At 44.5% G+C, this 25557-nt stretch overlaps 1 protein-coding gene across 4 annotated transcripts in view; it reads left to right on the top strand.

The window, feature by feature from the left end:
- The first annotated feature begins 831 nt into the window (after window positions 1–831).
- The window catches only part of mybl1 (v-myb avian myeloblastosis viral oncogene homolog-like 1), a 149883-nt gene continuing 125157 nt past the window's right edge, over window positions 832–25557 (top strand). For 2 of the 4 annotated variants that reach the window (XM_072467643.1, XM_072467646.1), the window contains exons 1-3: window positions 832–1124; window positions 23792–23897; window positions 24275–24346. In XM_072467643.1, coding sequence (XP_072323744.1) covers window positions 1102–1124; window positions 23792–23897; window positions 24275–24346 — 201 coding nt within the window. In that variant the 5' untranslated portion in view covers window positions 832–1101. The remainder of the gene's footprint in view (window positions 1125–23791; window positions 23898–24274; window positions 24347–25557) is intronic. The other 2 variants (XM_072467644.1, XM_072467645.1) reach the window with 2 other exon arrangements.

Here is a 25557-nt window from a genome sequence, read left to right on the forward strand (position 1 = left end):
TTGTGATTTTGTGTCACAATATTGTGTTTCAACTATTATTTGTACCATACAACAAATGGGCAGAGCATTCAACTGCATTGATGAATTCAGTGCTAGTGCAGTATACAGAATGGGACTGCCCCATACACCTCAGACCTAATTCCTTCCCTCCCTGATCAGAGACGTCCCAATGTTTGCAGACCTCGGTCTTTCCTCACTGATACACCCAGGATCACTTGTCTTGCGATCCCAAATTTTGGAATAGAAATCTCCTCCTGCAGTTTTCGTGGATCCCTCTGCTCTCAGAGCTTTACATTCCACACGAGTACTGTCAGACACTGGGCTCTCTTTTCAGCACTCGGTTCTGAGGACTGCCCAGATAGAATGCTATTTTCAGGTGACAGCCAGACCTAAACAGCAACACACTCCTGAAAATCATGGGCTCGGGTCGTATTCCAGGGATTTGAGAACATAATCTGAGGGCACGAAAGTGCAGTACTGAGGGAATAAAAACAGAAAATGCACCCCTACTGCGTTTTTCCATCATTTTCTGTTTTTTATTCCCAATTATAGAACACGTGGCTCTCCCCCGCTCCGTGTTATACAAACATCACACAAGATGGCGCTCTCGCTATTCTTCGCAAAACGCCCGGAACCAATGCGGAGAAGACGAACTACAAGGACCACGGTGCACTGCGGTGGCCACGTCCTCTTAGCGGGGCCCGCCCACTCGCATCCCTCTCGTGCCCGCCCCCCTCCATCAAAACAACCCGCGCCCGCCCTCGACCGATGCTTGGCCTATGAACGGTCAGGACGCGTGCGCACGTTCAAATGTTGACGGGCAATGTTTGAGAGGGAGGCTGGGCGCGAGATTTGGCGGGATATAGAAACGGAGCCGGAGAGCGGCTGAAGGAGCGGCGGAGAGCAGACACAAGCACAGGCACACACCAGGCAACTGGGGATATGGTGACTCCACTGCTGGCACTCAGTCAGCGAACAGCGACCCTCAGCCGATGTACTAATTATTGGAGGCTGACTATCCCGGAGCCCCCGAGCGAGCGAGTGCCTGAGAAAGAGGGAAGGCAGTGAGTGAGTGTCGGGAGGTACAAACGGTCCTTGTCAATGATGGCCAAGCGAGCTCGGAGGTGAGTGAGTGAGTGCGCAGCCGGCGGCTTCTCACCAAGCACCCCGTGGTGATCAGAGCTGCCAGAGCGGAGAGTTGGACAGTCTTTATTTTAATCACTGATCAAATTTGTTTTTGCTTCCTGCGGGAAGTCATTCTGGGGCTGCAATGCTGGCAGCTTTTCCCATACAATGTAAAAAAATTACTTTGATCGTTTCCTTTTTGAAGTAATGTGCTAATGCATAGTTGCAATGGCATAGTTTGCAAAAGTAAACTTTACGCATGTTCATGTCCAGCTGGCAAAGTTTCTTGGGAGCTGTTAAACTTCGCAGTGAGATATGTAGAGCGCAGCAGGTATAACACGCGAATTAGGTTATAATTATTTTATAAACTTCGATCTGTTGATTTGTCATCCATGTAGGTTCTTGTGGGTATAACCTGCCACATCATATCTGGGCGTGCTGCATAATACAGTATCATTGTGAAACTGATCGGAGAAGCTAGCCAAAAAATAAAATTGGCGATACTGTAGTTAGCCAATGGTTGCAATTACTAGGATTCAGACAAAATCGTTGCAGTTTTTAGTTGTCTGGCTTATTGGAGAGTTAGACTAGCCATGATCTGACGTTTAGATACAAATAAAACAATATAATAAAATTGTCCAGGTTTTCTTTTCTGTGCTGAATTAGAGTCAGGGGAGAGGAACGAGGTCAACTATTTTCAAATTAAGTCCTAGGTTTTTCTGTCTTAAATCACATGATACTGTATGTATCTTTAAAGCTTTTTAAATATGCTGATCAAAATAGTTAATAAATAGCAATTTAAGTAGGATTTCTTAAAATATATATACTTAGAGTACTTAATTATTTGTTTTCCATTAAGGGGCAATTTAGTGTGGCCAATACACCTACCCTGTAAATATAATTTCTTAACCTGTAAAATAAACTGCAGAAATATAAATCAGAGATGAGTTCATTGTCCCTAATATACTCTGGGCACCTAAAATTATTTACCTGAATGATATTTATCTGAAATGATCAGTTAAGCAACCAGATTCATAGAATCAAGGAACATGATGGAAGGAGGCCATTCAGCCTGATGTGTCCATGCTACCTCTTTGCAAGAGCAACTTGACAAGTCCCACTGCCCTTCCACTGTAGATCAGCTTGGTTTACTCTTCAGGTGCTTATCCCCCTCCCTTTCAAAAGACACAACTAAATCTGCCTCCACCACACTCCGGCAATAGAGACCAAATCCTAACCATTTGTTGTATCTAAAAAAAAAATCTTCATGCTTCTTTTGGTTCTTAAAATTGGTGTCCTCGTCCTCTGTTTCATAACTCTCCTGACATTGGGAATAGTTTCCCCTATCTACTCTGTCTCGATCCCTCATGATTTTGAACACTTATCACATTTTCTCTCAACCCTCTCCAAGGAGAACAGCCCAGATTTCTCCAATCTACCCATGTAACTGATGTTTCTCACCCTGGGAGCCATTTTCCATGTTTTCAGTATCCTCTCAACAGCCTTCACACCAATCCTAAACTACAGCGCTCAGAATTGGGCACAATACTCGAGTTGAGGCCGAGCAAAGTATTTTTATAAAGGTTCTTCATAACTTGCATTTGTACTATATTGGTGGCACAGTGGTTAGCACTGCAGCCTCACAGTGCCAGGGACCCAAGTTCGATCTCGGCCTTGGGTGATGGTGTGAAGTTTACACGTTCTCCCTATGTCTGGGTGGGTTTTCCTCCAGGTGCTCTGGTTTCCTCCCATAGCCCAAAGATGTGCAGGTTAGGTGGATTGGCCATGATCAGTGCACAGGATTGCAGGGATAGGGTGGGGGAGTGGGCCTAGGTAGAGTGCTCTTTCGGACATGTGGCTTGGGGGGGGGGGGGGGGGAGCAGGGAGGCGAGTGGGTGGTGAAGATCAAGGGAGTTGGGAGGGGAGATCAGTTGGGGAGTATGGAATGAAGCACTGCGTAGGGTAAACTGGACATCCTCCTGTGCAAGAATGAGTCTGATACAATTGGGGAGTATTGAATGAAGCACTGAGTAGGGTAAATGGGACATCCTCCTATGCAAGGATGAGCCTGATCAAGTTTAAGGTGGTGCACAGGGTGCATATGACTCGGGCGAGAATGAGTGGGTTCTTCCAGGAGGTAGCAGATGAGTGTGGGTGGGGATCAGCGAATCATGGGCACATGTTTTGGGGTTGCGAAAAATTGGGAAGATTCTGGGTGGGAGTGTTCGCGGTCTTAGCCAGGATAGTGGAAGAGGAGGTTGACCCGAACCCTTTGGTGGCGATAGCTGGGGTTACAGAGAAGCCAGAGCTCATGGAGAGGAGGAAGGCCAATGTCATGGCCTTCGCCTCTCTGATTGCACGGCGGCGAATTTTACTGCTGTGGCGGTCGGCATAGCCACCGGGGTAACGGCTTGGTTGGGTGACCTGTATGACTTCCTGCACGGTTGGAGAAGATAAAATATGAGTTTGTGACCGTGTTTGAAGAGCTGTTTGTCGCGTGGGGGGGGGGGGTGTAAAAGGGGAAAACTTTGAACAGACTATATAGTTGTTGCTGGGAAGTATGTTTCCCGGCGGGTTTATGTGTTGTAAACTGTTTTGATACATGTTTGTAATAAAATACATTTAAAAAAAAAAAAGAGTGCTCTTTTGGAGGGTCGATGCAAACTCAAATGGCCTCCTTCTGGGGGATTGTGGGGATCAAGCCCAAGATGTCATATGCCTTTTTTTAACCACCACCTCAACATGTCCTGCCACGTTCAGTGACTTGTGCAGACACATGACCCAGATCTCTGTTCCTACACAAATGTTCTCAAATGTTGAGAGTTCTTGTATCTACCACCCTTTCAGACAGTGAGTTCCAGATTGCCACCACTCTGTGAAAAGACTTTATCTTAAATCCCCTGCCCAGTATGCCCCCTGGTTATTGACCCCTCAACGAAGGGGAAAAGCTTCTTCCTATCTACCTAATCTGTGTCCTTCATAATTTTGTACGCCTCGATCAGGTCCCCCCAGCTTCTCTTCATAGCTGAAACATTCCAGCACAGGCAACATCCTGGTGAATCTCTTCTGCAACCTTTCTGGTGCAATCATATCTTTCCTCTTGTGTGGTGACCAGAACTGCGCACACTGTTCTAGCTGTGACCTAACCAGTGTTTTATATAGCTTCATCATAACCTCCCAGCTTTAATATTCTATGCCTCAACTAATAAAGGCAAGTATCTCGTATGCCTTTTTAAAAAAAATATTTTATTCAGGCATTTTCATATAAATAAACCGAAGCAGAAGCAAAATTATAATTATACAACTTTTTAAATAACCAACACCTGCTCCCCACTCTCACCCCTTCTGCCCTGTCTCCCCCGCCCCCCGCTGACTTCTCAATCCTCCTTAAAGAAGTCAATGGATGGCTTCCACCTCCGAGCGAACCTACCAATCGACCACCTCAGGTCGAACTTGACATTCTCCAGCCTCGGGAATTCTGCCAGAATGCTCACCCACACCCCTGCTGTCGGCGGCTCCGAGTCCCTCCATCCAAGTAAGATCCATCTCCGGGCTATCAGGGAGGCAAAGGTCAAGAGGGAGGCAAAGGCCTCTCTCGTCACCTGGACCCCTGGATCTTCCAACACCCCGAATATCACTACCTTTGGACTGGGGCCATCTACACCCCCAACACCTCCGATATTAAGCCAGCAAACCCCTGCCAGAACCCGTTCAGCTTCGGACATGCCCAGAACATGTGGACGTGATTCGTGGGCCTCCCCATGCACCGCCCACACCTGTCCTCTAGCCCCTCAAAAAATCTACTCACCCGCACTACTGTCATATGTGCCCTGTGAAGTACTTTAAACTGAATACGGCTTAGCCTTACACACAACAAGGGCTCATTCATTCTCCGCAGGGCCTACCCAAGTCCTGGCCTCCTCCTCCCACCTACATTTTATATCCCCCACCGGGGCACCCTCCCAATCCATCTGCTCCTTGTAGACCGCGGACACCTTCTCCTTCCCTATCTCCTCCTTCCACAGCACCTTTTCTTGCAACCCCAAGGGCATTAACCCAGGAAAAGACGGCACGTCTCTCTTCACAAAATCCTGAACCTCCAGGTACCTAAAACTATCCGCCTTGGGCAGCTCAAACTCTTCATCCAGGCTCTCCAATTTTGTAAAACTGCCCCCTACAAACAGGTCACCGAATCGCTCAGTCCCTGCCTGCCTCCACCCCCGAAACCTTGCATCCAGCCAACAGATTGTTTTTTGACCCCACACCCTTAAGGCCGTCTGGGCTCACAAAGTGCCTGGCAGAGGCGCTATTAACAATGCCTTTAAGCTTGTTCCCCTACAAGAAGCCGACCCCTCCCCCACTACCCATTTCCTAACCATGGCGATGTTCGCCACCCAGTAGTAGTTCATTATATTAGGCAACGCAGGCAATTCCCCATACCTCCTCTCCTGCCCACTGATCTCATCGGAAACACCCATCTTCAACTTGTACTGGAAAACGGGTCAAAATCCCCATAATACCCCCAATATAATCCGATTGGGTCCGAAATATATAACAACAGGTCATTTGCGTACAGCGAACCCCCCCCCCCCCCCCACCTACCCAATCCCTTGATGCTCAAACGCCATTGCCAGTGGCAGCTCTGTAGTCAAGGCAAAGAGCAAATGTGAGAGTGGGCATTCCTGCCTCGTCCCCGATGCAGCCTGAAATATCCCGAGCTCATCCTCTCCGTCCGCACACATGCGTCCGGTGCCTTGTTCAGCAAGTGGACTCAGACCACAGACCCCTGCCCAAACCAAACTGCCCCAGCACCTCCCATAAATATTCCCACTTCACCTGGTCGAATGCCCTCTCTGTGTCCATTGTCTCCATCTCCTGCCCCTCCAGAGGCATCACAATTACATTGAGCAACCTTCTCACCCTTGAGCAACCTTCTCACCTTCGCCGACAACTGTTTCCCTTTGACAAACCCCGTTTGGTCCTCGCCTATCACCCGGGGATGCAGTCTTCAATTCGCAAAGCCAACACCTTCACCAGCAACTTGGCCAGGGCACCAAATCATCTGTAAAAAGCCTCAAACACCCCATTCATCTCCACCGGGTCCAACATCATCCTTCCTATTTCGACTTTACTCTGCCAATCACCGCCTCCTGCTTCCTCAGCTGGTGGGCCAGCATCCTACTCTCCTTCTGACCATACTCGTATACTGCCCCTAAGGCCCTCCTTCCCCGTGGGCACTAATCCAAGCTCCATCTGGAGCCTCTGGTTCTCCTTCAAAAACCCTGCCTCTGGGGCCTCCGCATACCTTCAGTCCACCCTCAAAACTCCTCTACCAGCCTTGCCATCTCTGCCCGTTCTGCCTTCTCCCTATGTGGACCACCGTGTGGCGGGCGTGACATCCCCAGTGTCATTGAGCTCCATGTACTCCCGAATGGCAGCCCTCACCAGCTCGCAGGCCTCCTCATCCGCCAACGACCCCACATCCAGCCTCCACTGCGGGCGCTGGACACCCTTCTCTCCCCCCACCCCCCCAGGTCCATGAGCATATCCACCCAGTGCGGCGTGTGGTCTGAAATCATGATCGCCGAATACTCTGAGTCGACCAACAACGCCTTGCTACCCACAAAAAGAGTCAATCTGGGAGTGTACCCGGTGCACAATCCCATATGCCTTCTTAACCACCTTATCTACCTGTCCTGCTGCCTTCAGGTCCTCTGGACATGCATTCCAAGATCCCTCTGTACCTCCTAGCGTCCTACCATTCATTGTGTATTCCTTGCCTTGTTAGTCCTTCCAAAATACACTGCCTCACAGTTTTCAGGGTTAAATTCCATTTGCCATTGTTCTGCCCATTTATTGCCGTGTAGTCTAAGGTTTTCCTCCTTGCTATTTACCACACCACCAATTATGTTATCTGCGAACTTACTGATCATACCTCCATATTCCCATCTAGGTCATTAATGTACACTACAAATAGCAAGGGACCCAGCTCTGATCACTGTGGTACATCACTGGGCACAGGCTTCCAGTCACAAAAACAACTTTCGACCAATACCCTCTGCCTCCTGCCACAAAGCCAATTTTAGATCCAATTTGCCAGATTCCCATGGATCCCATCAGCTCTTCCTTTTTGATCAGTCTCCAAATGTGGGGCTTTGCCAAAAGCCTTGCTGTGTAGACTACATCAACTACACTACCCCTCATCTACATACCTAGTCACCGTGGAAAATTCAGTCAAATTTGTTAGAGATGATTTCGCCTTGACAAAGCCACGCTGACTATCCTTTTTTTTTGATAAACAATTTTATTAAGACATTTTGGCACAAACAACAATAATATAAAACTGTGTGCAAAAAACAGTAATTATAGTGCGAGAAAACCAGCTCCTCTCCCACAAGGACCAGCCTAACTACCCCCCCTAACCTATGTTACCCTAACACCCCCTCCACGCTGACTATCCTTGATTAATCCTTGCCTCCCTCAGAATTTGTTCCGATAATTTCCCTACCACTGATGTTAGACTTGCTGGCCTGTAATTACCTGGATTTTTCCTACTTCCCTTCTTGAAAAGTGATACCACATTAGCTGTCCTCCAGTCCTCTGGCACCTCACCTGTGACCAGAGAGGATTTGAAAATTAGTGTCAGAGCTCCTGTAATCTCCTCTTTTGCCTCACTCAGCAACCTAGGATGCATCTCATCTGGGCTCTGGAGATTTATCCACTTTGAGCAGGTGACTCGGGATTTTCACAGTAACTTCATTACAGTGTTAATGTAAGCCTACTTGTGACACTGCTAAACATTATTATTATTTTAAGCTGCTAAAACCGCTAACACCCCCTACCTCTCAATGCTAACTTGTTCAATTATATCACAGTCTGCCTCCCTGCTTTCTATACCTGCACCATCCTTCTCCATAGTGAACAGAGATACAAAATATTCTTTTAATAACTCACCTACAACAAGGAGCTGGTTTAGCTCAGTGGGCAAACCAGCTGGCTTGTAATGCAGAACAAGGCAGAAGCGCGGCTTCTATTCCCGTACCGGCCTCCCTGAACAGATGCTGGAATGTGGCGACTAGGGGCTTTTCACAGTAACTTCATTGAAGCCTACTTGTGACAATAAGCGATTATTATTATTATTTCGCTGCCAGACACAGGTTGCCTCTTTGGTCCCAAATGGGCCCTACTCTTTCCTCGGTTACCCTCTTGCCCTTAATGTACTTATAAAACACCGTGGGATTTTCCTTTATTTTGCCTGCCGGTGTTTTTTCATGCCCTCTTCGCTCTTCTGACTTTTTTTCAGTACCGTGCACTTTCTATACTCTAAGGCATCCACTGTTTTCAGCCTCCTATATCTGTTGAAGAAGCGTTCCTTTTTTTTCCTATCCAACCCTATATTTCCTTTGGTATCCAAGGTTATCTGGACTTTCTGGTCCTACCCTTTACAGGAACATGGTGGCTTTGTACTCTTTCTATTTCCTTTTTGAACTTATCCCATTGCTCTGGTGTGGATTTTCCTGCATGTAGCTGCTCCCAGCCCACTTTGGCCAGATCTGTCTGACCCTATTAAAGGTGCCTTCCCCCAATTCAGACCCTTTATTTCTGATCCATTTTTGTCCATTTCCATAATTACCTTAAACCTTACTGAATTATTGTCACTATTACCAAAATGCTCCCCCACTGACACTTTCATTCCCTAAAATTAAGTCAAGAACCATCTGCTCCCTTGTAGGACTTGCTACATGCTAGCTGAAAAAGCTCTCCTAGATGCACTTTAAGAATTCTGCCTCTCTAAGCCTTTCACGCTCTGCCTAACCAATGAATATTGGGCAAGCTGAAATCTACTCTTTTATTACCATATTGTTTTTGCATTTCTGAGATTTGCCTACATATCTGGTCTTCTCTCTCCCTGATTGTTTGGGGGCCTATAGTACACTCCCAGCAAAGTGATAGCCCCCTTTTTGTTTTTAAGTTCCACCCATATGGCCTCAATTGAGGAGCCTTCTAGGATATCTCTCACTGCAGTAATTGACTCCTCCACCCCCGTCTCGCCTGAAGATTCTATACTCTAATATTGAGCTGACAGTCCTGCCCCTCCTTCAACCATGTCTCTGTGATAGCAATAATATCGTATTTCCATGTGTTAATCAATGCCCTCAGTTCATCGGCCTTACCCATAAGACTCCTTGCATTAAAATAAATGCCATCCAGACTTGTCATATTCCCTTGTGCCGTAACATGTCTCTCTTTGCTCTGCCTTCCAGACTGATTTGATTTTGTCCCGAATTATCTTTTCTAAAAGCTTTCCCACCTGGCCTGTCGCTGCTGACACACATGCACTCATTTAAAGAAAAAAAAACTTGTGTAACATTTGCAGTTCTCTGGTCCTTGCCAGTGCCTTGTATCTAAAGAGGATTAAAAGATCATAACCAGTGCCTTTGCGATATCCATCCTTGCTTCCCTCTGCATCCTTGGATGCATCCCACCCGGTGCAGGTGACTTATCAACTTCAAGTACAACAGCCTTTCTAATATCTCTTTGTTGAGTCTCAACTTCCTCCTTCACCATCACTTAAGCAGCATCTTCTTCCTCGGTAAAACGAGATGCAAAGTACTCATTTAGTACCTCAGCTGTACCCTCCTCTTTTTGACCCTAATTGGCCCACCCCTCCCCTTATTTATGTGCCGATAGAATACTTTTAGATTCCCTATGTTAGTTGCCAGTCTCTTCTCATACTCCCTCTTTGCCTCTTATTACCTTTTTCACTGCACTTTCTATATTTAGCCTGGTTCTCATTTATATTATCAATCTGACATCATCATCTTTCTCTACTTTGTCCGACTCTTTCATCATCTTGGGATCTGGCTTTGGTTGCCTGATCTTTTTCCCCCTCATGGGAATTTACCTCAACTCTACCTGAACCATTTCCTCCCTCGAGGCTAGCTGTTGTTCCTTTAATGTTTTGTCTGCCAATTCCAATTTACGTCGGATAGACTTTTCTGATCTTGTTGAAATTGACACTCCTCCAATTAAGTATTTTTACTTTAAGTTGCATCTTGTCCTCTTCCATAAATAAATTAAATGATATAATATTATGATCGCTGTTTCTTTTTTTAATTTTAAGTACCCAGTTCTTTTTTTTTCCAATTAAGGGGCAATTTAACGTGGCCAATCCACCTACCCTGCACATCTTTGGGTTGTGTGGGTGACGCTTACACAGACATGGGGAGAATGTGCAAACTCCACACGGACAATGACCTGGGGCCGGGATCGAACCCGGGTCCTTAGTGCCATGAGGCAGCAGTGCTAACCACTGCGCTATCCTACCTCAAATGTTTCCTAATTCTAACCAAATTGATTCTGCTTCTGACTTTTCCAAAACATCACCTCTTCTGCTCTAATAGTCTCCATAATCAATGCTGCTACACGTCCCCCTTTCTTTCCTAAATACCTTGGGCTGGATTTTCCACCGGTGGGATGCTCCATTTTGCCGGCGGCCCGGGGGTTTCCCGGCGGCGTGGAGCTGCCCCACAATGGGAAACCCCATTGACCGGCCGGCGTAACGGAGCATCCTGCCGGTGGGGTGTAATAGAAATGTGGCGCGGCAGGGCGGAGAATCCAGCCCCTTGAATCCAGAAATATTTAGTGCCCAATCCTATCTTTTTTTAGGGTGGGTCCCTGTTATCACCATAACATCATATTCCCATGTGGCTATCTATACCTACAGCTTGTCAACTTCATGCTCTGTATACGCGTACACTGTAAACCTAATTTAGATCTTATTGTGTTGCCTCTTAGTCTGCCCACCTAAACTATTTCTTACACTCGTGCTACACCAATCCTTCAAGCATTTTGCACCTCCTTGGTTGATGTCATCCGACCAACTCGCCCTCATGTCAATGTGAGGGGGATTACAATGGATAAAAGTTGCACGCATTCTGCCCTTATTCTACCCAATTTACTAGTAGGAAGTATCCATTCAGGCTCATTATGTCTGTATATTTGTTACTTTGAAAAAAATATAAAGCCAGTCTACTGAGACCACATCTGGAGTACTATGTAATTATGTTAGAAACTGTTCAGGGAAGGTTCACTGGACTCATTCTTGGGATGAAGGACTTATATTATGAAGAAAGGTTGAACAGATTGGGCCTTAGAAAGATGAGAGGTGATCTTGTTGGAAGATTTAAGATCCTGATGGGACTTGATAGGGTAGATTTACTTATGGGGGAAACTAGAATTAGGGGACACAGTTCAGAATAAGAGGTCTTCCATTTAAGATTCGAGGAGAAATTATTTTCTCTCAGAGTCATAGGTATGGGAAATTCTCTTCACCACAAAGCAGTGGAGGCTGGATCATTGAATTTATTAAGGCTGCGTTAGATGGATATTTGATGGTCAAGGGTCATGGGAGCAGACAAAAAAGTAGAATTGACAGCACAATCTGATCAATCAGGATATGTTCGACTGGCGGAGCAGGCCTGAGGGGCCAAATGGCATACTCCTATGATCTATATTGACTCAGCTTTTGTCACCCCTCCTAATATCTAATGGCTCAGCATATAATTTTGTCTGATTAGGGAAAATAATAGGCCATTTGACGTGTCAAATCTTTTCCTTATTCATGGTTGATTTTCATTGTAACTCCTTTTACTTTCCCTATCTAATAAAAATCTATCAATCTCAGTTTTGAACTTTTCTATTCATCTAGACTCCGCAATGTTTTGGGGGTAGAATTCCAGAGTTTTAGTCTTTTGCATGATGAAGTACGCCTTGACATCATCCTTGAGCAGTCCAATTTTAAGGTTATGCCTCCTTGTTATCTCACCTGAAGAAACAGTTTCTCTATCTGCCCTATCAAATCCATTAATCATGTTAAATACTGCCTTTAGATCGCCGCTTAATCATCAGGGGAACACAAGTCTGGTCTATGCAATTTTCCATTACAATTTAGTCCAGTAAGCACTTTATTGAATCTGTGCAGATACACTTTTTGAGGTGCAGTGCAGAGAACTGAATGCACTATTCCAGATGCAGTATAAGCTTTCTCTAACTGTAACATAACTTTCACCCCTTTTGTATCTCAGCCCCCTTGAAATAAAAGCGAACATTGTATTAATGTTTTTGATTACTTTTTGCACCTATAAAAGTACGAGTTTTATACCTACAAAAAGTCCACTTGTTTTTTTGGTGATTTCTGTACATTGATCCCTTCATCACAATGCTCATCCACAGATCACTATTTAAAAATTACTCTGATCTAACTTTCCTCTGCCTGAAATTAATGACTTCATGTTCCCACACTGAACTCATCTCCAGTTTCGGGACTCCATCCATCAGTGCCCCTTTTGCACTTTGTGCTTCTAACTATGTTGTTTACTGTGCCCGTCCAACTTGATGTCATGGAACTGTTCCCTTACCAAAATCATTGATAAATATAGTGAAAAGCTTAGGCTACTCTGCAGATCACTAGGGGTCATCTCTAGTCACTTCCTGCCAATTTGAATATATTCTCATTATTCACACTCCCTGTAACCTCCGAACCAATTGCCTACCCATGCCAATAATTTGTCTCCAATTCAATTCACTTTCATTTTGAATGCCTTCTGGAATTCTACATAAATAAACATCTCTGGCCACTTCCTTATCTGCCCCACAGTAGCCTCAAACTATTCACTAGGTTATTTAGACATGACTTGCTATTTACATGTGGATACTGACTTTCTGATAGTTCATGTTTGTTCAAGTGCTCAGTAATTCTGTCCCTAATGGCATGTTCTAGTAACTTTTCAGCAACAGACATTAGAATAATAGATGTATAATCCCTGAGGCTCTATCACTAAAAAATGAGAGAGTGCATGTGCCCTGGATTGTTTCCATAGCCCCAAGGAAGTTAGGGATGGACAAGAAATGCTAAATTTGCCAGTGGTACCCACATTCCAGGAATGATCTTTTAAAAATTGTGCAGTGGAAATTGACCTGAGGTTTAACGCAATCCATCAGAGCAGTTTAGTCTTTTGTAACTGTTTCTTTGATCTAGCATTGTCCTTTTCCTTTCCCATTTCTTCATTTTTTTTGTCGTCCCTGCCCCATACTACGAGCATTTCCCCCCTTGCTTTCTCTGTGCGATCAATGAATTATCATGCAAAGGGCTAAAAGTCTGGAATTCTGCCCCCAAAAACATTGCTGAGTTTATTTTTTTTTTCTTTAAAAAAAAAAATAAAAATTTTTTTTTAGAGTACCCAATTCATTTGTTTTTCCGATTTAAGGATCAATTTACCATGGTCAATCCATCTTTGGGTTGTGGGGGTGAGACACACGCAGACACGGAGAGAATGTGCAAACTCCACACGCACAGTGACCCGGGGCCGGGATTGAACTCGGGTCCTCGGCGCAGTGAGGCAGCAGTGCTAACCACTGCGCCACCATGCCACCCAGCATTGCTGAGTCTAGATGAATAGAAAAGGTCAAAGCTGAAATTGATAAATTTTTATTAAATGGAACCAAGGAAAGTAAAAGGAGTTACGATGAAAATCAACCATGATTAGGGAAAAGATTTGAGGGGTCCAATGGCCTATTATTATTCCATATCAGAAATTAGATGCTGAGCCATTAGATAATAGAGGGGTGACAAAAGCTGGGTCAACATAGATCAACACCGTGGGCAGCATGGTAGCACAGTGGTTAGCGGTTAGCAGCTCCAGGGTCCCAGGTTCGATTCTCGGCTTGGGTCACTATCTGTGTGGGAGTCTGCACCTTCTCCGTGTCTGCGTGGGTACTCCGGTTTCCTCCCACAAGTCCCGAAAGACGTGCTGTTAGGTAATTTGGCCATTCTGAATTTTCCCTCCGTGTACCCGAACTGGCGCCGGAATGTGGTGACTCGGGTTTTTTTTCACAGTAACTTTATTGCAGTGTTGATGTAAGTCTACTTGTGACAATAAAGATTATTATTATATCTTAGGAGTAGGCCATTCGGCCCCTCAAGCCTGCTCCGCCAGTCGATCATATCCTGGTTGATCAGATTGTGCTCTCAACTCTACTTTCTTGTCTGCCCCTACAAAAAAAATCATCTTTATTTGGAATTACTGTTTGAACTTATGCAATGTTTGTGATCCCAGGTCTTTATAATTTAAACTGCTTTAGAAAACTTTCTGTGTTGTGTAACCTCTAAACTTTGTGTAAACACCAGGTGGTGCTATGCTGCATAAGGTAGCTTTATAATTTTGTACTTTGCATGCTGCAAGTATTGAAATTCATTGCTGAAGTTTTATTTATTGAATGAGTATATTCCATAACACGGATGGTTGAACTTTCTTATCGAGTGATGTTATTTGTGAATTTATTTGTTTTGTGAAGAAAGCTGCATAGTACTTCGAGCATTAGAGTGACCACTGAAGAAGCTCAAGATTAGTGGACTCCAACCTGCTCAGCATTCTTCCAATTATAAATGGGGGTTTGGAAGCAGGCTATTTACTTGACTGTTGCAAGCTCCTCCAAATGATTTTGTTAAAAAAAATATATAAATTCAACTGTCAACCATCAAGGTATCATAAATAAAGGATCCCTTTGTCAAAGAAAATTAACTGGGAAGATTGCTCTGTTGGTGTACAGATCAGTTGGTGAATGTTTTGATTTTATATTTTTTTATGGGGGGGGGGGTGGTGTGGAGGGCCTCAAAAGGGACTGGATGTTCCCATGGAGGTGTCACACGGTTGTGAAGTTCTCTTTATCCTGGTGGATTGAAGCCAGCAGTTGTCCTGGTTAAACGTTTTTGGGTGATATAGAGAATGTATGTACTTGGGAACCTGTTACTATGCAAGTTGGGCACAGAGTTGGGACCAGGACAGCAGCCAGTGAGAAAAGCCCACTGACATTGTAGGCCAGCAATGTGCACTGGGGCTCTCTATTGATCTGGGTATTTAGTGACCTCAATATTATAATAGCAGATGTTAGTGGAAGAAATTGCTATATGAATCAAAGAATTGATTTAAGTAATAATAAAGATGTCTCGAGTATTATAGTACGAAGTCTTACAACACCAGGTTAAAGTCCAACAGGTTTGTTTCGATGCCACTAGCTTTCGGAGCGCTGCTCCTTCCTCAGGTGAATGAAGAGGTCTGTTCCAGAAACACATATCTAGACAAATTCAAAGATGCCAAACAATGCTAGGAATGCGATCATTAGCAGGTGATTAAATCTTTACAGATCCAGGGATGGGGTAACCCCAGGTTAAAGAGGTGTGAATTGTCTCAAGCCAGGACAGTTGGTAGGATTTCGCAGGCCAGATGGTGGGGGATGAATGTAATGTGACATGAATCCCAGGTCCCGGTTGAGGCCGCACTCATGTGTGCGGAACTTGGCTATAAGTTTCTGCTCGGCGATTCTGTGTTGTCGCGGGTCCTGAAGGCCGCCTTGGAGAACGCTTACCCGGAGATCAGAGGCTGAATGCCCTTGACTGCTGAAGTGTTCCCCGACTGGAAGGGAACATTCCTGCCTGGTGATTGTTGCGCGATGTCCGTTCCTTCGTTGTCGCAGCGTCTGCATGGTCTCGCCAATGTACCACGCTTCGGAACATCCTTTCCTGCAGCGAATGAGGTAGACAACGTTGGTCGAGTCGCACGAGTATGTACCGCGTACCTGGTGGGTGGTGTTCTCACGTGTAATAGTGGTATCCATGTCGATGATCTGGCACGTCTTGCAGAGATTGCCATGACAGGGTTGTGTGGTGTCGTGGTCACTGTTCTGAAGACTGGGTAGTTTGCTGCAAACAATGGTTCGTTTGAGGTTGCGCGGTTGTTTGAAGGCAAGTAGTGGGGGTGTGGGGATGACCTTGGCAAGATGTTCATCGTCATCAAGTCGGGGAACACTTCAGCAGTCAAGGGCATTCAGCCTCTGATCTCCGGGTAAGCGTTCTCCAAGGCGGCCTTCAGGACCCGCGACAACGCAGAATCGCCGAGCAGAAACTTATAGCCAAGTTCCGCACACATGAGTGCGGCCTCAACCGGGACCTGGGATTCATGTCACATTACATTCATCCCCCACCATCTGGCCTGCGAAATCCTACCAACTGTCCTGGCTTGAGACAATTCACACCTCTTTAACCTGGGGTTACCCCATCTCTGGATCTGTAAAGATTTAATCACCTGCTAATGCTCGCATTCCTAGCATTGTTTGGCATCTTTGAATTTGTCTATATATGTGTTTCTGGAACAGACCTCTTCATTCACCTGAGGAAGGAGCAGTGCTCCGAAAGCTAGTGACATCGAAACAAACCTGTTGGACTTTAACCTGGTGTTGTAAGACTTCGTACTGTGCTCACCCCAGTCCAACGCCGGCATCTCCACATCATGAGTATTATAGTAGCACAGGTCAAGGGAAAAACCAGTAGGCATGGGGTTAAAATGTTGAACCTTAAGAAAAGTCACCTGCACTCAGGATAATTCAATCATCCTAAAGGGCATTAGGATAAGAATGGGGACCCACGTCACAGAAACCATGGCTCCAGCCTGTCTGTCAGAGATTCATTGTCCAGCCCAGGGCAGGGAATAAAATCACATTAACACCCCATCAAGGAGTTCGGGGTTAAGGGAAATAGGTTGAACAGTATCCAGGAGATTGTAAAGAAGCATTGTATTAGTTGATCGTTTTCCCATTAAAGGGTCCAGAAAATATGCATACTGATCGTCTAGTATCGTTCCGAATGAATCGATGACGTCAATGCCTACTTGTAACTCTGAAATAACTTTAAATATATATGCATGTAACGCTGAATATGATCAGAGCTGACTTTTGCGAGCTAAGGGTAGCAGCAGAATTTGTCTCCCCTGTGTGTACACAGCAATTTACAACTCCACGCGGTCGAGAAAAGACTCTTGAGCATTTCTTCCCTCCAACACTAGCAGGTGGGGACAGATCTACTGAAAAATGAACTGCTTCTATAAAGCTGGGCAATGTGCCACCCTATCTAGCAATAATCTAGTTTGTATTGTATTACTGGTGCTGAATGACATTGCTTGAATCTGTTCTATGGATTCTGCAGCTTGTTATGCTGTTGGCTGTTTCATACTATTGCTGAAGTGAATTGGGCGACATGGTGAGTTGAAGTTGAAAATCAGCAGCAAATTTTAAAATATTCATCTTGTGATATCCCTACTTTAAAAAAAAAACCTACAATTGTACAACTGCAACCTTCTATATATGTCTTGAGTGGACCACAGTCATTTAAATATTTTTGAAGTGTGGCCACTGTGTAATATGGGAAAATAATATGCGACCTTGCCATTGTACTAACAGTAATGGAATAAATAACAGATTAATGGTTGTGTGTTGAATGCTCTCCAGAATACCAGAAGATGTACCTTCTGTTCTTCAATATTTCCAAGGGGTATTTTGCACTCAACTGAGTGAGCAGATGGAAGATGCCACGTCTGATAGTGCAGCCTGCCCTCAATACTAAAGGGAGCTTAGTGTTTTTTTGTGCTCAAGCCTCTGCAGTGAATTTTAGCGCTGCAGCCTTCTAACTCTGGGATAAATACTACCGCTGAAACATGGCTCATTAATATAAAAAAACCTTTGCAAGGCACTTCAAAAATCTGGGATGATTCTTAACCATGGAAATAGTGATATGAATGTTTAGGGAGTCAGAGTAGGAGATGATACATGGAAAGTCAGAGGAACAGAATTTTTAGGAGCAGGAATAGGACTGAAGATTGCAGAAATACGATGGATATTTGTAGATTAGTACTAGGATTTGGCATTTATTGCTTGGGGATTGAGAAGCAATGCAGGATAGAAAACATGGAGGTGTTGACGAGCAGGACTTGATTGGGACAAGATAAACAAATTCAAACTCGTGTGGGAGTGAGTGATTCAAAGAACCCCCTCTCCCACTAACTTCTCCAACATATATGCCACATAATCTGCAGTTTGCGTTCCTTCGCTCCCCTCAGGTAGCCCCACGATTCGGAGATTATGCCTCCTGGAATGGTTCTTGAGGTCCTCAACCTTGTGAGATTCTGTCCAATAGATAAACTGCCCATCTGCGTCTGGACGTCTCTTACTTTGTTTTTTTAAATCTTCACAGTCCATTTGCCTTACTTGCTAGCAGTTGGAAAATGGAAGCAACAGTGCTCCATAATTTAATGCCAAAAGCACATATGTGCCTTAAAAAAAAATTTAAAATTCATTTTTAGGGGATGTGGGCATCGTTGGTTAGGCCAGCATTTATTGTCCATCCCTAGTTACCCTTCAGAAGGTGGCGGCGAGTTGCATTCTTGAACCGCTGAAGTCCTTGAGATGTAGGTACACCCATTATCCTGTTGGGGATAGAGTTCCAGGATGTTGCGACAGTGAAGGAACAGCGATATATTTCCAAGTCACGGTGGTAAGTGACTTGGACGGGAACCTCCAGGTGGTGGAGTTCTCGGGTATCTGCTGCTCTTGTCCTTCTAGGTGGTAGTGGTCGTGGGTTTGGAAGGTGTTGTCTAAGGAACCTTGGTGAGTTACTGCAGTGCATCTTGTAGATGGTGCACATGGCTACCACTGAGTTCATCGGTGGTGGAGGGTTTGAATGTTTGTGGGATGGGGAGCAACCAAGCTGGCTGCTTTGTCCTGGATGGTGTCGAGCTTCTTGAGCGTTGTTGGAGCTGCACTCGTCCAGGCAAGTGGAGAGTATTCCATTACACTCCTGACTTGTGCCATGTAGATGGTGGACAGGCTTTGTGGGGGTCAGGAGGTGAGTTACTTGCTGTAGGATTCCTAGCCTTTGATCTGCCCTGGTAGCCACTGTATTAATGTGGCTACTGCACTTCAGTTTCTGATCAATGGTAACCCCAAGGATGTTCATTGAGGGGGATTCAATGATGGTAATGGTGTGGGCGCGAAGGTCGGCCGGCATGGATCCCGAAGGATGGCCGGTTGGTAAAAATAGGTCCTTGGCAAGAAAGTTTGAAAAACACTGATATACTGTGTCAGGGAACAGAAATAGTTTGAAGTAATCTATATTTGTATTTGCCCTGGTAGCCACAGTATTAATGTGGCTAGTCCAGTTCAGTTTCTGATTAGTGGTAACCCACAGGATGTTGATTGTGGGGGATTCAGTGATGGTAATGCCATTGAGTATCATGGATTGGTGGTTAGATCCTCTTGTACGAGATGCTCATTGCCTGGCACTTGCGTGGCGCGAATGTAACTTGTCAGCCCAAGCCTGGATATTGTCCAGGTCTTGTTTCATTTGGACATGGACTGCTTCATTAACTGAGGAGTCACGAATGGTGCTGTTCATTGTGCAATCATCCACAAACATCCCCACTTCTGACTTTGTGATGAAAGGGAGGTCATTGGTGAAGCAGCTGAAGATGGTTGGGCCTAGTACTCTATCCTGAGGAACTCTTGCAGTGATGTCCTGGATTTGAGATGATTGACGTCCAACCACCACAACCATCTTCCTTTGTGTGGAGATGCCGGCGTTGGACTGGGGTAGGCACAGTAAGAAGTCTTACAACATCAGATTAAAGTCCAACAGATTTGTTTGGAGTCATTAGCTTTTGGAGCACAGCTCCTTCATCAGGTAAAGGAGCTGTGCTCCGAAAGCTAGTGACTCCAAACAAACCTGTTGGACTTTAACCTGGTGTTGTGAGGTATCTTCCTTGTGCCAGGTATGACTCCAACCAGCAGAGAGTTTTCCCTCTGATTGCCATTGACTCCAGTTTACCTAGGGCTCCTTGATGTCATACTCGATCAAATGCTGCCTTGATGTAAAGGGCAGTCACTCTCACCTCACCTCTGGCATTCAGCTCTTTTGTCCATGTTTGAACCAAGGCTGTAATGATGTCAGGAGCTGAGTGACCTTGGTGGAACCCAAACTGAGCATCTGTGAGCAGGTTATTGCTGTATGATAGCACTGTTGATGACTCCAACACTTTGCTGATGATGGAGAGGAGACTTATAGGGCTGTAATTGGCTGGGTTGGATTTGACTTCATTCTTGTATACAGGACTCGCCAGGCAACTTTTCACATTGCCGAGTAGATGCCAGTGTTATAGCCATACTGGAACAGCTTGGCTAGGGGTACGGGAGGTTCTGGAGCACAAGTCTTCAGTACTATTGCTGGGATATTGTCAGGGCCCATAGTCTTTGTAGTATCCAGTGCATTCAGCCATTTCTTGATATCACGTGGAGTGAATCAAATTGGCTGAAGACTGATGTCTGTGATGCTGGGGACTTCCAGAAGAGACCGAGTGTATGTCCGCTTGGCACTTCTGGCTGAAGATTGTTGCGGGTTCTTCAGCCTTATCTTTTGCACTGATTTGCTGGGCTCCTCCATCATTGAAGATGGGGATACTTGTGGAATCTCCTCCATCTCCTCCAGTTGTTGAACTGTCCTACTTTCTGTGCCCATGCCACTATCAGTGCTTCCTATAATCAGCACGGTAGCATTGTGGATAGCACAATTGCTTCACAGCTCCAGGGTCCCAGGTTCGATTCCGGCTTGGGTCACTGTGTGTGCGCAGAGTCTGCACATCCTCCCTGTGTCTGCATGGGTTTCCTCCGGGTGCTCCGGTATCCTCCCACAGTCCAAAGATGTACAGGTTAGGTGGATTGGCCATGATAAATTGCCCTTAGTGTCCAAAATTGCCCTTAGTACTGGGTGGGGTTACTGGGTTATGGGGATAGGGTGGATGTGTTGACCTTGGGTAGGGTGCTCTTTCCAAGAGCCGGTGCAGACTTGATGGGCCGAATGGCCTCCTGCACTGTAAATTCTATGATAATTTTCTATGATACTGATTCATCAGCTGAGGGTGACAGTATGTGGTAAACAGTAGGAAGTTTCTGTGTCCATGTTTGACCTTGTGCCATGAGACTTCATGGGGTCCAGAGTCTATGTTGAGGATTCCCAGGGCAACTTCCTCCTGACTGTATACCACAGTGCCACCACCTCTGCTGGGTCTGTCCTGACGCTGGGTGTACGTGTGCGTGTACGTATGTGTGTGTGTACATAAGTGTACCTGTGCGTACATACCTGTGTGTGTGTGTGTGTGTGTGTACCTGTGCGTATATGTGTGTGTGCGTGTGTACCTGTGTGTACGTGTGTGTGTGTACCTGTGCGTACATGTGTGTGCGTGTACACCTGTGCCTACATGTGCTGTGCACGTACGTGTGTGCGCGCAAGTTCGGGCATCGTTGCGGCCAGTGCCTCCCGGGCGCTAGGATAACACAGCCTCAACTAGGCCGTGTATATCTATATGGGCCTCATAGCTAGTACTGTTTCAAGGTTTCCTTTAGGATTTGAGAAATTCGGCACTTATCTGTCATGCCATAACACATTTAAGGCAGAGATGATGAATTTCTTCTCTTAGAGGGTCGTTAGTGTGGTAGTCACCACTGATGTGTATATATAGGATGTTGATATAGTTGCTTTACGGTAAGGCCCCTGTACTACAGGTACGGGGGTAGATCCCTGCCTGCTGGCTCCGCCCAGTAAGTGGAGTATAAATATGTGTGCTCCCAGTACAGCAACCGTTTCGTCAGCTGCTGTAGAAGGCCACACATCTCAGTGTAATAAAGCCTCGATTACATCCTACTCTCGTGTTTGTGTAATTGATCGTGCATCAGTTAGTCTTTGGAATTCTGCATCCCACAGAGCAGTACTGGGTCATTGAATATATTAAAGGCTGAGTTGGACAGGCTTTTGATTTACAAAGGATTATGCCGTACAAGCAGGAAAGAGAGTTAAGGCCACAATCAGATTGGCCATAATTGCATGTTAGAGCAGGCTGGATGAGACAAATGGCCTACTCCTATATCTTGCGATTTTGGTTGAACGTCTTGTCTGAAAGATGATATCATAAACAACAATGCTCAAATGTTGCAGAAATGAGAGTGAATTAAGCGAATGTGACCGACTTTGTATTCATTCTTATCGTGGAGGAAAATGTTAAAATATCAGCATTACAAGGGAACCAAAAAATGATTAATGGGAAGGAAATGGTTAATTTAATGCAAGAAAGAGCATGACAATAGAGGAAATAATGGGATTGGAGATGAAAGAGTCTTCAGGACCTGATGGCTGTGACTTCAAGTCCTATTCCAGGACTTGAGCACAGAATCAAGGCCAGAGATCCAGTGCATTAATGGGGGAGTGCTGCACTGTGGAAGTGTTCTTTTTCAGAGGTTCCCTCTTGGTGTAAAAGAGCCAGTGGCACTATTTTAATAATATTCTTGATCAGTGTCACAAATAGACTTATATTAACACTGCAATGAAGTTACTGTGAAAATCCCCTAGTCACCACATTCCGGTGCCTGCTTGGGTACACTGAGGGAGAATTCAGAATGTCCAATTCACCTAACAAACACGTCTTTTGGGACTTGGTGGGAGGAAACCGGAGCACCCCGAGGAAACCTACGCAGACATGGGGAAAATGTGCAGACTGCACAGACAGTGATTCTAGCCGGGAGTTGAACCCGGGTCCCTGGTGATATGAAGCAACAGTGCTAACCACTGTGCTACAGCATCAGTAAAACGTATCAAATTGCTGTTTGTGAGAATTGTTATGTACAAATTGGCTGTGTATCCTACATTTCTACAATGATTAAACTTCAAACTACTTAATTGTCTTTAAATGCTTTGGTATATTCGGTTTGTAAAAAACTTACATAAGGGCAAGCCTATTTTTCTGCGGTGTTGTCTGGAAGCTGGGCCATTTGGGAGTAAAATTTTTCATGACGGGTAGTGGAAATTTGGAAATCTCTTCCTCCAAAGAGTTGTGGGTCACAGGTCATTTGAAATTTTCATGACTTAGACTGGCAGATTTTTATTTATAGTTAGAATATCAACAAATAGGATAAAGGTGGGTGTGTAGAGGAGATGTACAGATTGACTGACTGATCCAATCGAATGGCAAAACATGCAGTGCTAAATGATTAGTTCCTCTTCCTATTGTTCCTATTAATTTCTCGGCTTATCGGTGAAGAGTGGGCACTTGCACCCATGGAACCATGCCCCAGGAAAATTGGACTTAACATCTGCCTATCTATCCCATAAAGATTAAAAAACTCTTTACAATCTACTACGGATCGTTCGATTGCTTGTTGGCCGTAAAAATGTGAATTATCTAGTTATCTGAGTTGAGCAATGTTTTTAATAAAGTAAGAATTTAGTGCTTAATATAATTGGTTGATAATTTGATATAAGCATTTTTTAAATTAAGAGAAAATTATAAGCATTTCTTATTTTCTAATTTGTCCTGTATCAATTTTATGTTCCTGGAAGCTTGGAAAGACCTGACTTTTACATAGTTGATGGATAAATCCTAAATTAAAACAATTAGTATCAGTGACTTGAGATATTTGCAATTGAATGGAAACCTGGATGTAAACATTAAACTCAACTCCCAGGTACACATTTATGTGGCTTAGATAAAAATCTTGAACAACTTTGTTCTAAGCCTGTTCATATCAGATGGGAACTTTTCTGTTCATTTTTTTGATCCTTATGCATCTTTAGTATTGTTTTGGGATGAGATGGTGAAACCTATTACATTTTAATTGAATTTAACTTTCATTATTGTCAATGCAGACTTGAATAGTCTTGAAGATTTTTGTGACTAATTTTGATATATACATATTATATAATAATAATGTATGAACATCTATCTTTTGGCAACAGTGAAGATGATGATGATGAACATCTGTTCCAAGATCGTGACTATGACATGCCTCAACAGAAAGGTACAAAGAAGCTCTGTAACAAAGTTAAATGGATACCTGATGAGGTAAATCTGGTCCTAGTAGAATATGCGCAATTATTTTCTTATTTCAATAATCTTAATATGTGCATGTTTTAAATTTTTTAAATAATTTTTCATTTGGTTATCGCAATACTAAATGAGGATCATGTTGTATAATTGTAATTAATTATTTTGACAAGAAATAATTTTATTGTTTAAATTTCATTTGACTGCAATGATAAATTCCTGAAGAACTAAAGATCTTAACTTAATATCTGTTTGAATTCTCTTGATTGATCCAATTAATAGATACTTTCAACCAAATGAGTTAAATTCTTGGCTGTGTTAGGTTGTATCGTAACCTGCAGTTCCAGTCTACGTATAATGAATCCCCTATTTATTCTCTCATTTGTAATAAACAGGATGAAAAGTTAAAGAAGTTGGTAGAAGAACATGGCACAGAAGATTGGAATTTCATTGCTAATCATTTTCTTGTAAGTGAAAGTATTTATAATATTTTATGGTTTTAAACAATATTTTTATTTTATTCTTTCATGGGATGTGGATGTTGCTGCTAGGACAGAATTTATTGCCTTTGAGACAGTGGTGGTGAGCTGCCTTCTTGAACCGCTGCAGTCCATCTGTTGTAGGTACACCCACTCTGCTGTTAGGGAAGAAGTCCTAGGATTTTGATTCAGCAACAGTGAAGGAATGGTGATTATAGTTTCAAATCCGGATTGTGTGTAGCTTGGAGGGGAACTTGCAGGTGGTGGTATTCCCGTGCACCTGCTGCTCTTGTCCTCTGAGGTGGTAGAGGTTGTGGGTTTAAACGGTGCTGTCGATGGAATATATGATCAGCGAAGCCATCTGTAAAAGGAAGATAATATTTCTGCTTACATGGTAATCAAATAAACTTTTAGCAGCCAATATTAAATCCTAGCCTTAGAGGGTACTTATTTTGTTTTTCAGTTTTCAGCAAAGGAGAGAAGTTAATTGGCTGCTTAACTTCAAGAATTGACTTCTCTAATTTACCTTGGGATATATGTATTTACATCAATTAGAGTTTGTTACTTTAAAGGGAAAATCACCGACGGCCCCGAGGAGATACTCAGGGAGTGCACTAGTAATAGCTTTGTTGAGAATTTGGAGGCAGTTTCGACAGCACTTGGGGTTGGGAGCAGGGTCAAGGGAAATGCCATTTCGGGGGAACCATAGATTTGAGCCAGGGAAGTGGGATGGAAATTTTCGGAGATGGGGGGGGAGAAAGGAATTAGGACACAAGATTTGTTTCTTGGGGGTCTTTTTGCAGGATTCAAGGAGCTGGGAGCAAAGTATGGGTTGGAGCAGGGGGAAATATTTAGATACATGCAGGATCGAGACTTTGCCAGAAAGGAGATACAGATCTTCCCAGTAGAGCTGGCTTCCACATTGCTGGAGGAGGTGCTGACAACAGAGTGACTGGAGAAGGGGGTAGTATCGGCAGTTTACATGGCTATTTTGGAGGAGCAGAAGGCGCCGCTAGAAGGGATCAAGGCAAAGTGGGAGGAAGAGTTGGGCGAGAGTATGGAGGAGGGGTTCTGGTGTGAGGTGCTCCGGAGGGTGAATGCCTCTACCTCGTGTGCGAGGTTGGGGCTGATACAGCTGAAGGTGGTGTATAGAGTGCACTTTACAAGGGCGAGGATGAGCCGACTCTTTGAGGGGGTAG

The sequence above is a fragment of the Scyliorhinus torazame genome, chromosome 11 (assembly GCF_047496885.1).
Source record: "Scyliorhinus torazame isolate Kashiwa2021f chromosome 11, sScyTor2.1, whole genome shotgun sequence".
NCBI classification, from domain to species: domain Eukaryota; kingdom Metazoa; phylum Chordata; class Chondrichthyes; order Carcharhiniformes; family Scyliorhinidae; genus Scyliorhinus; species Scyliorhinus torazame.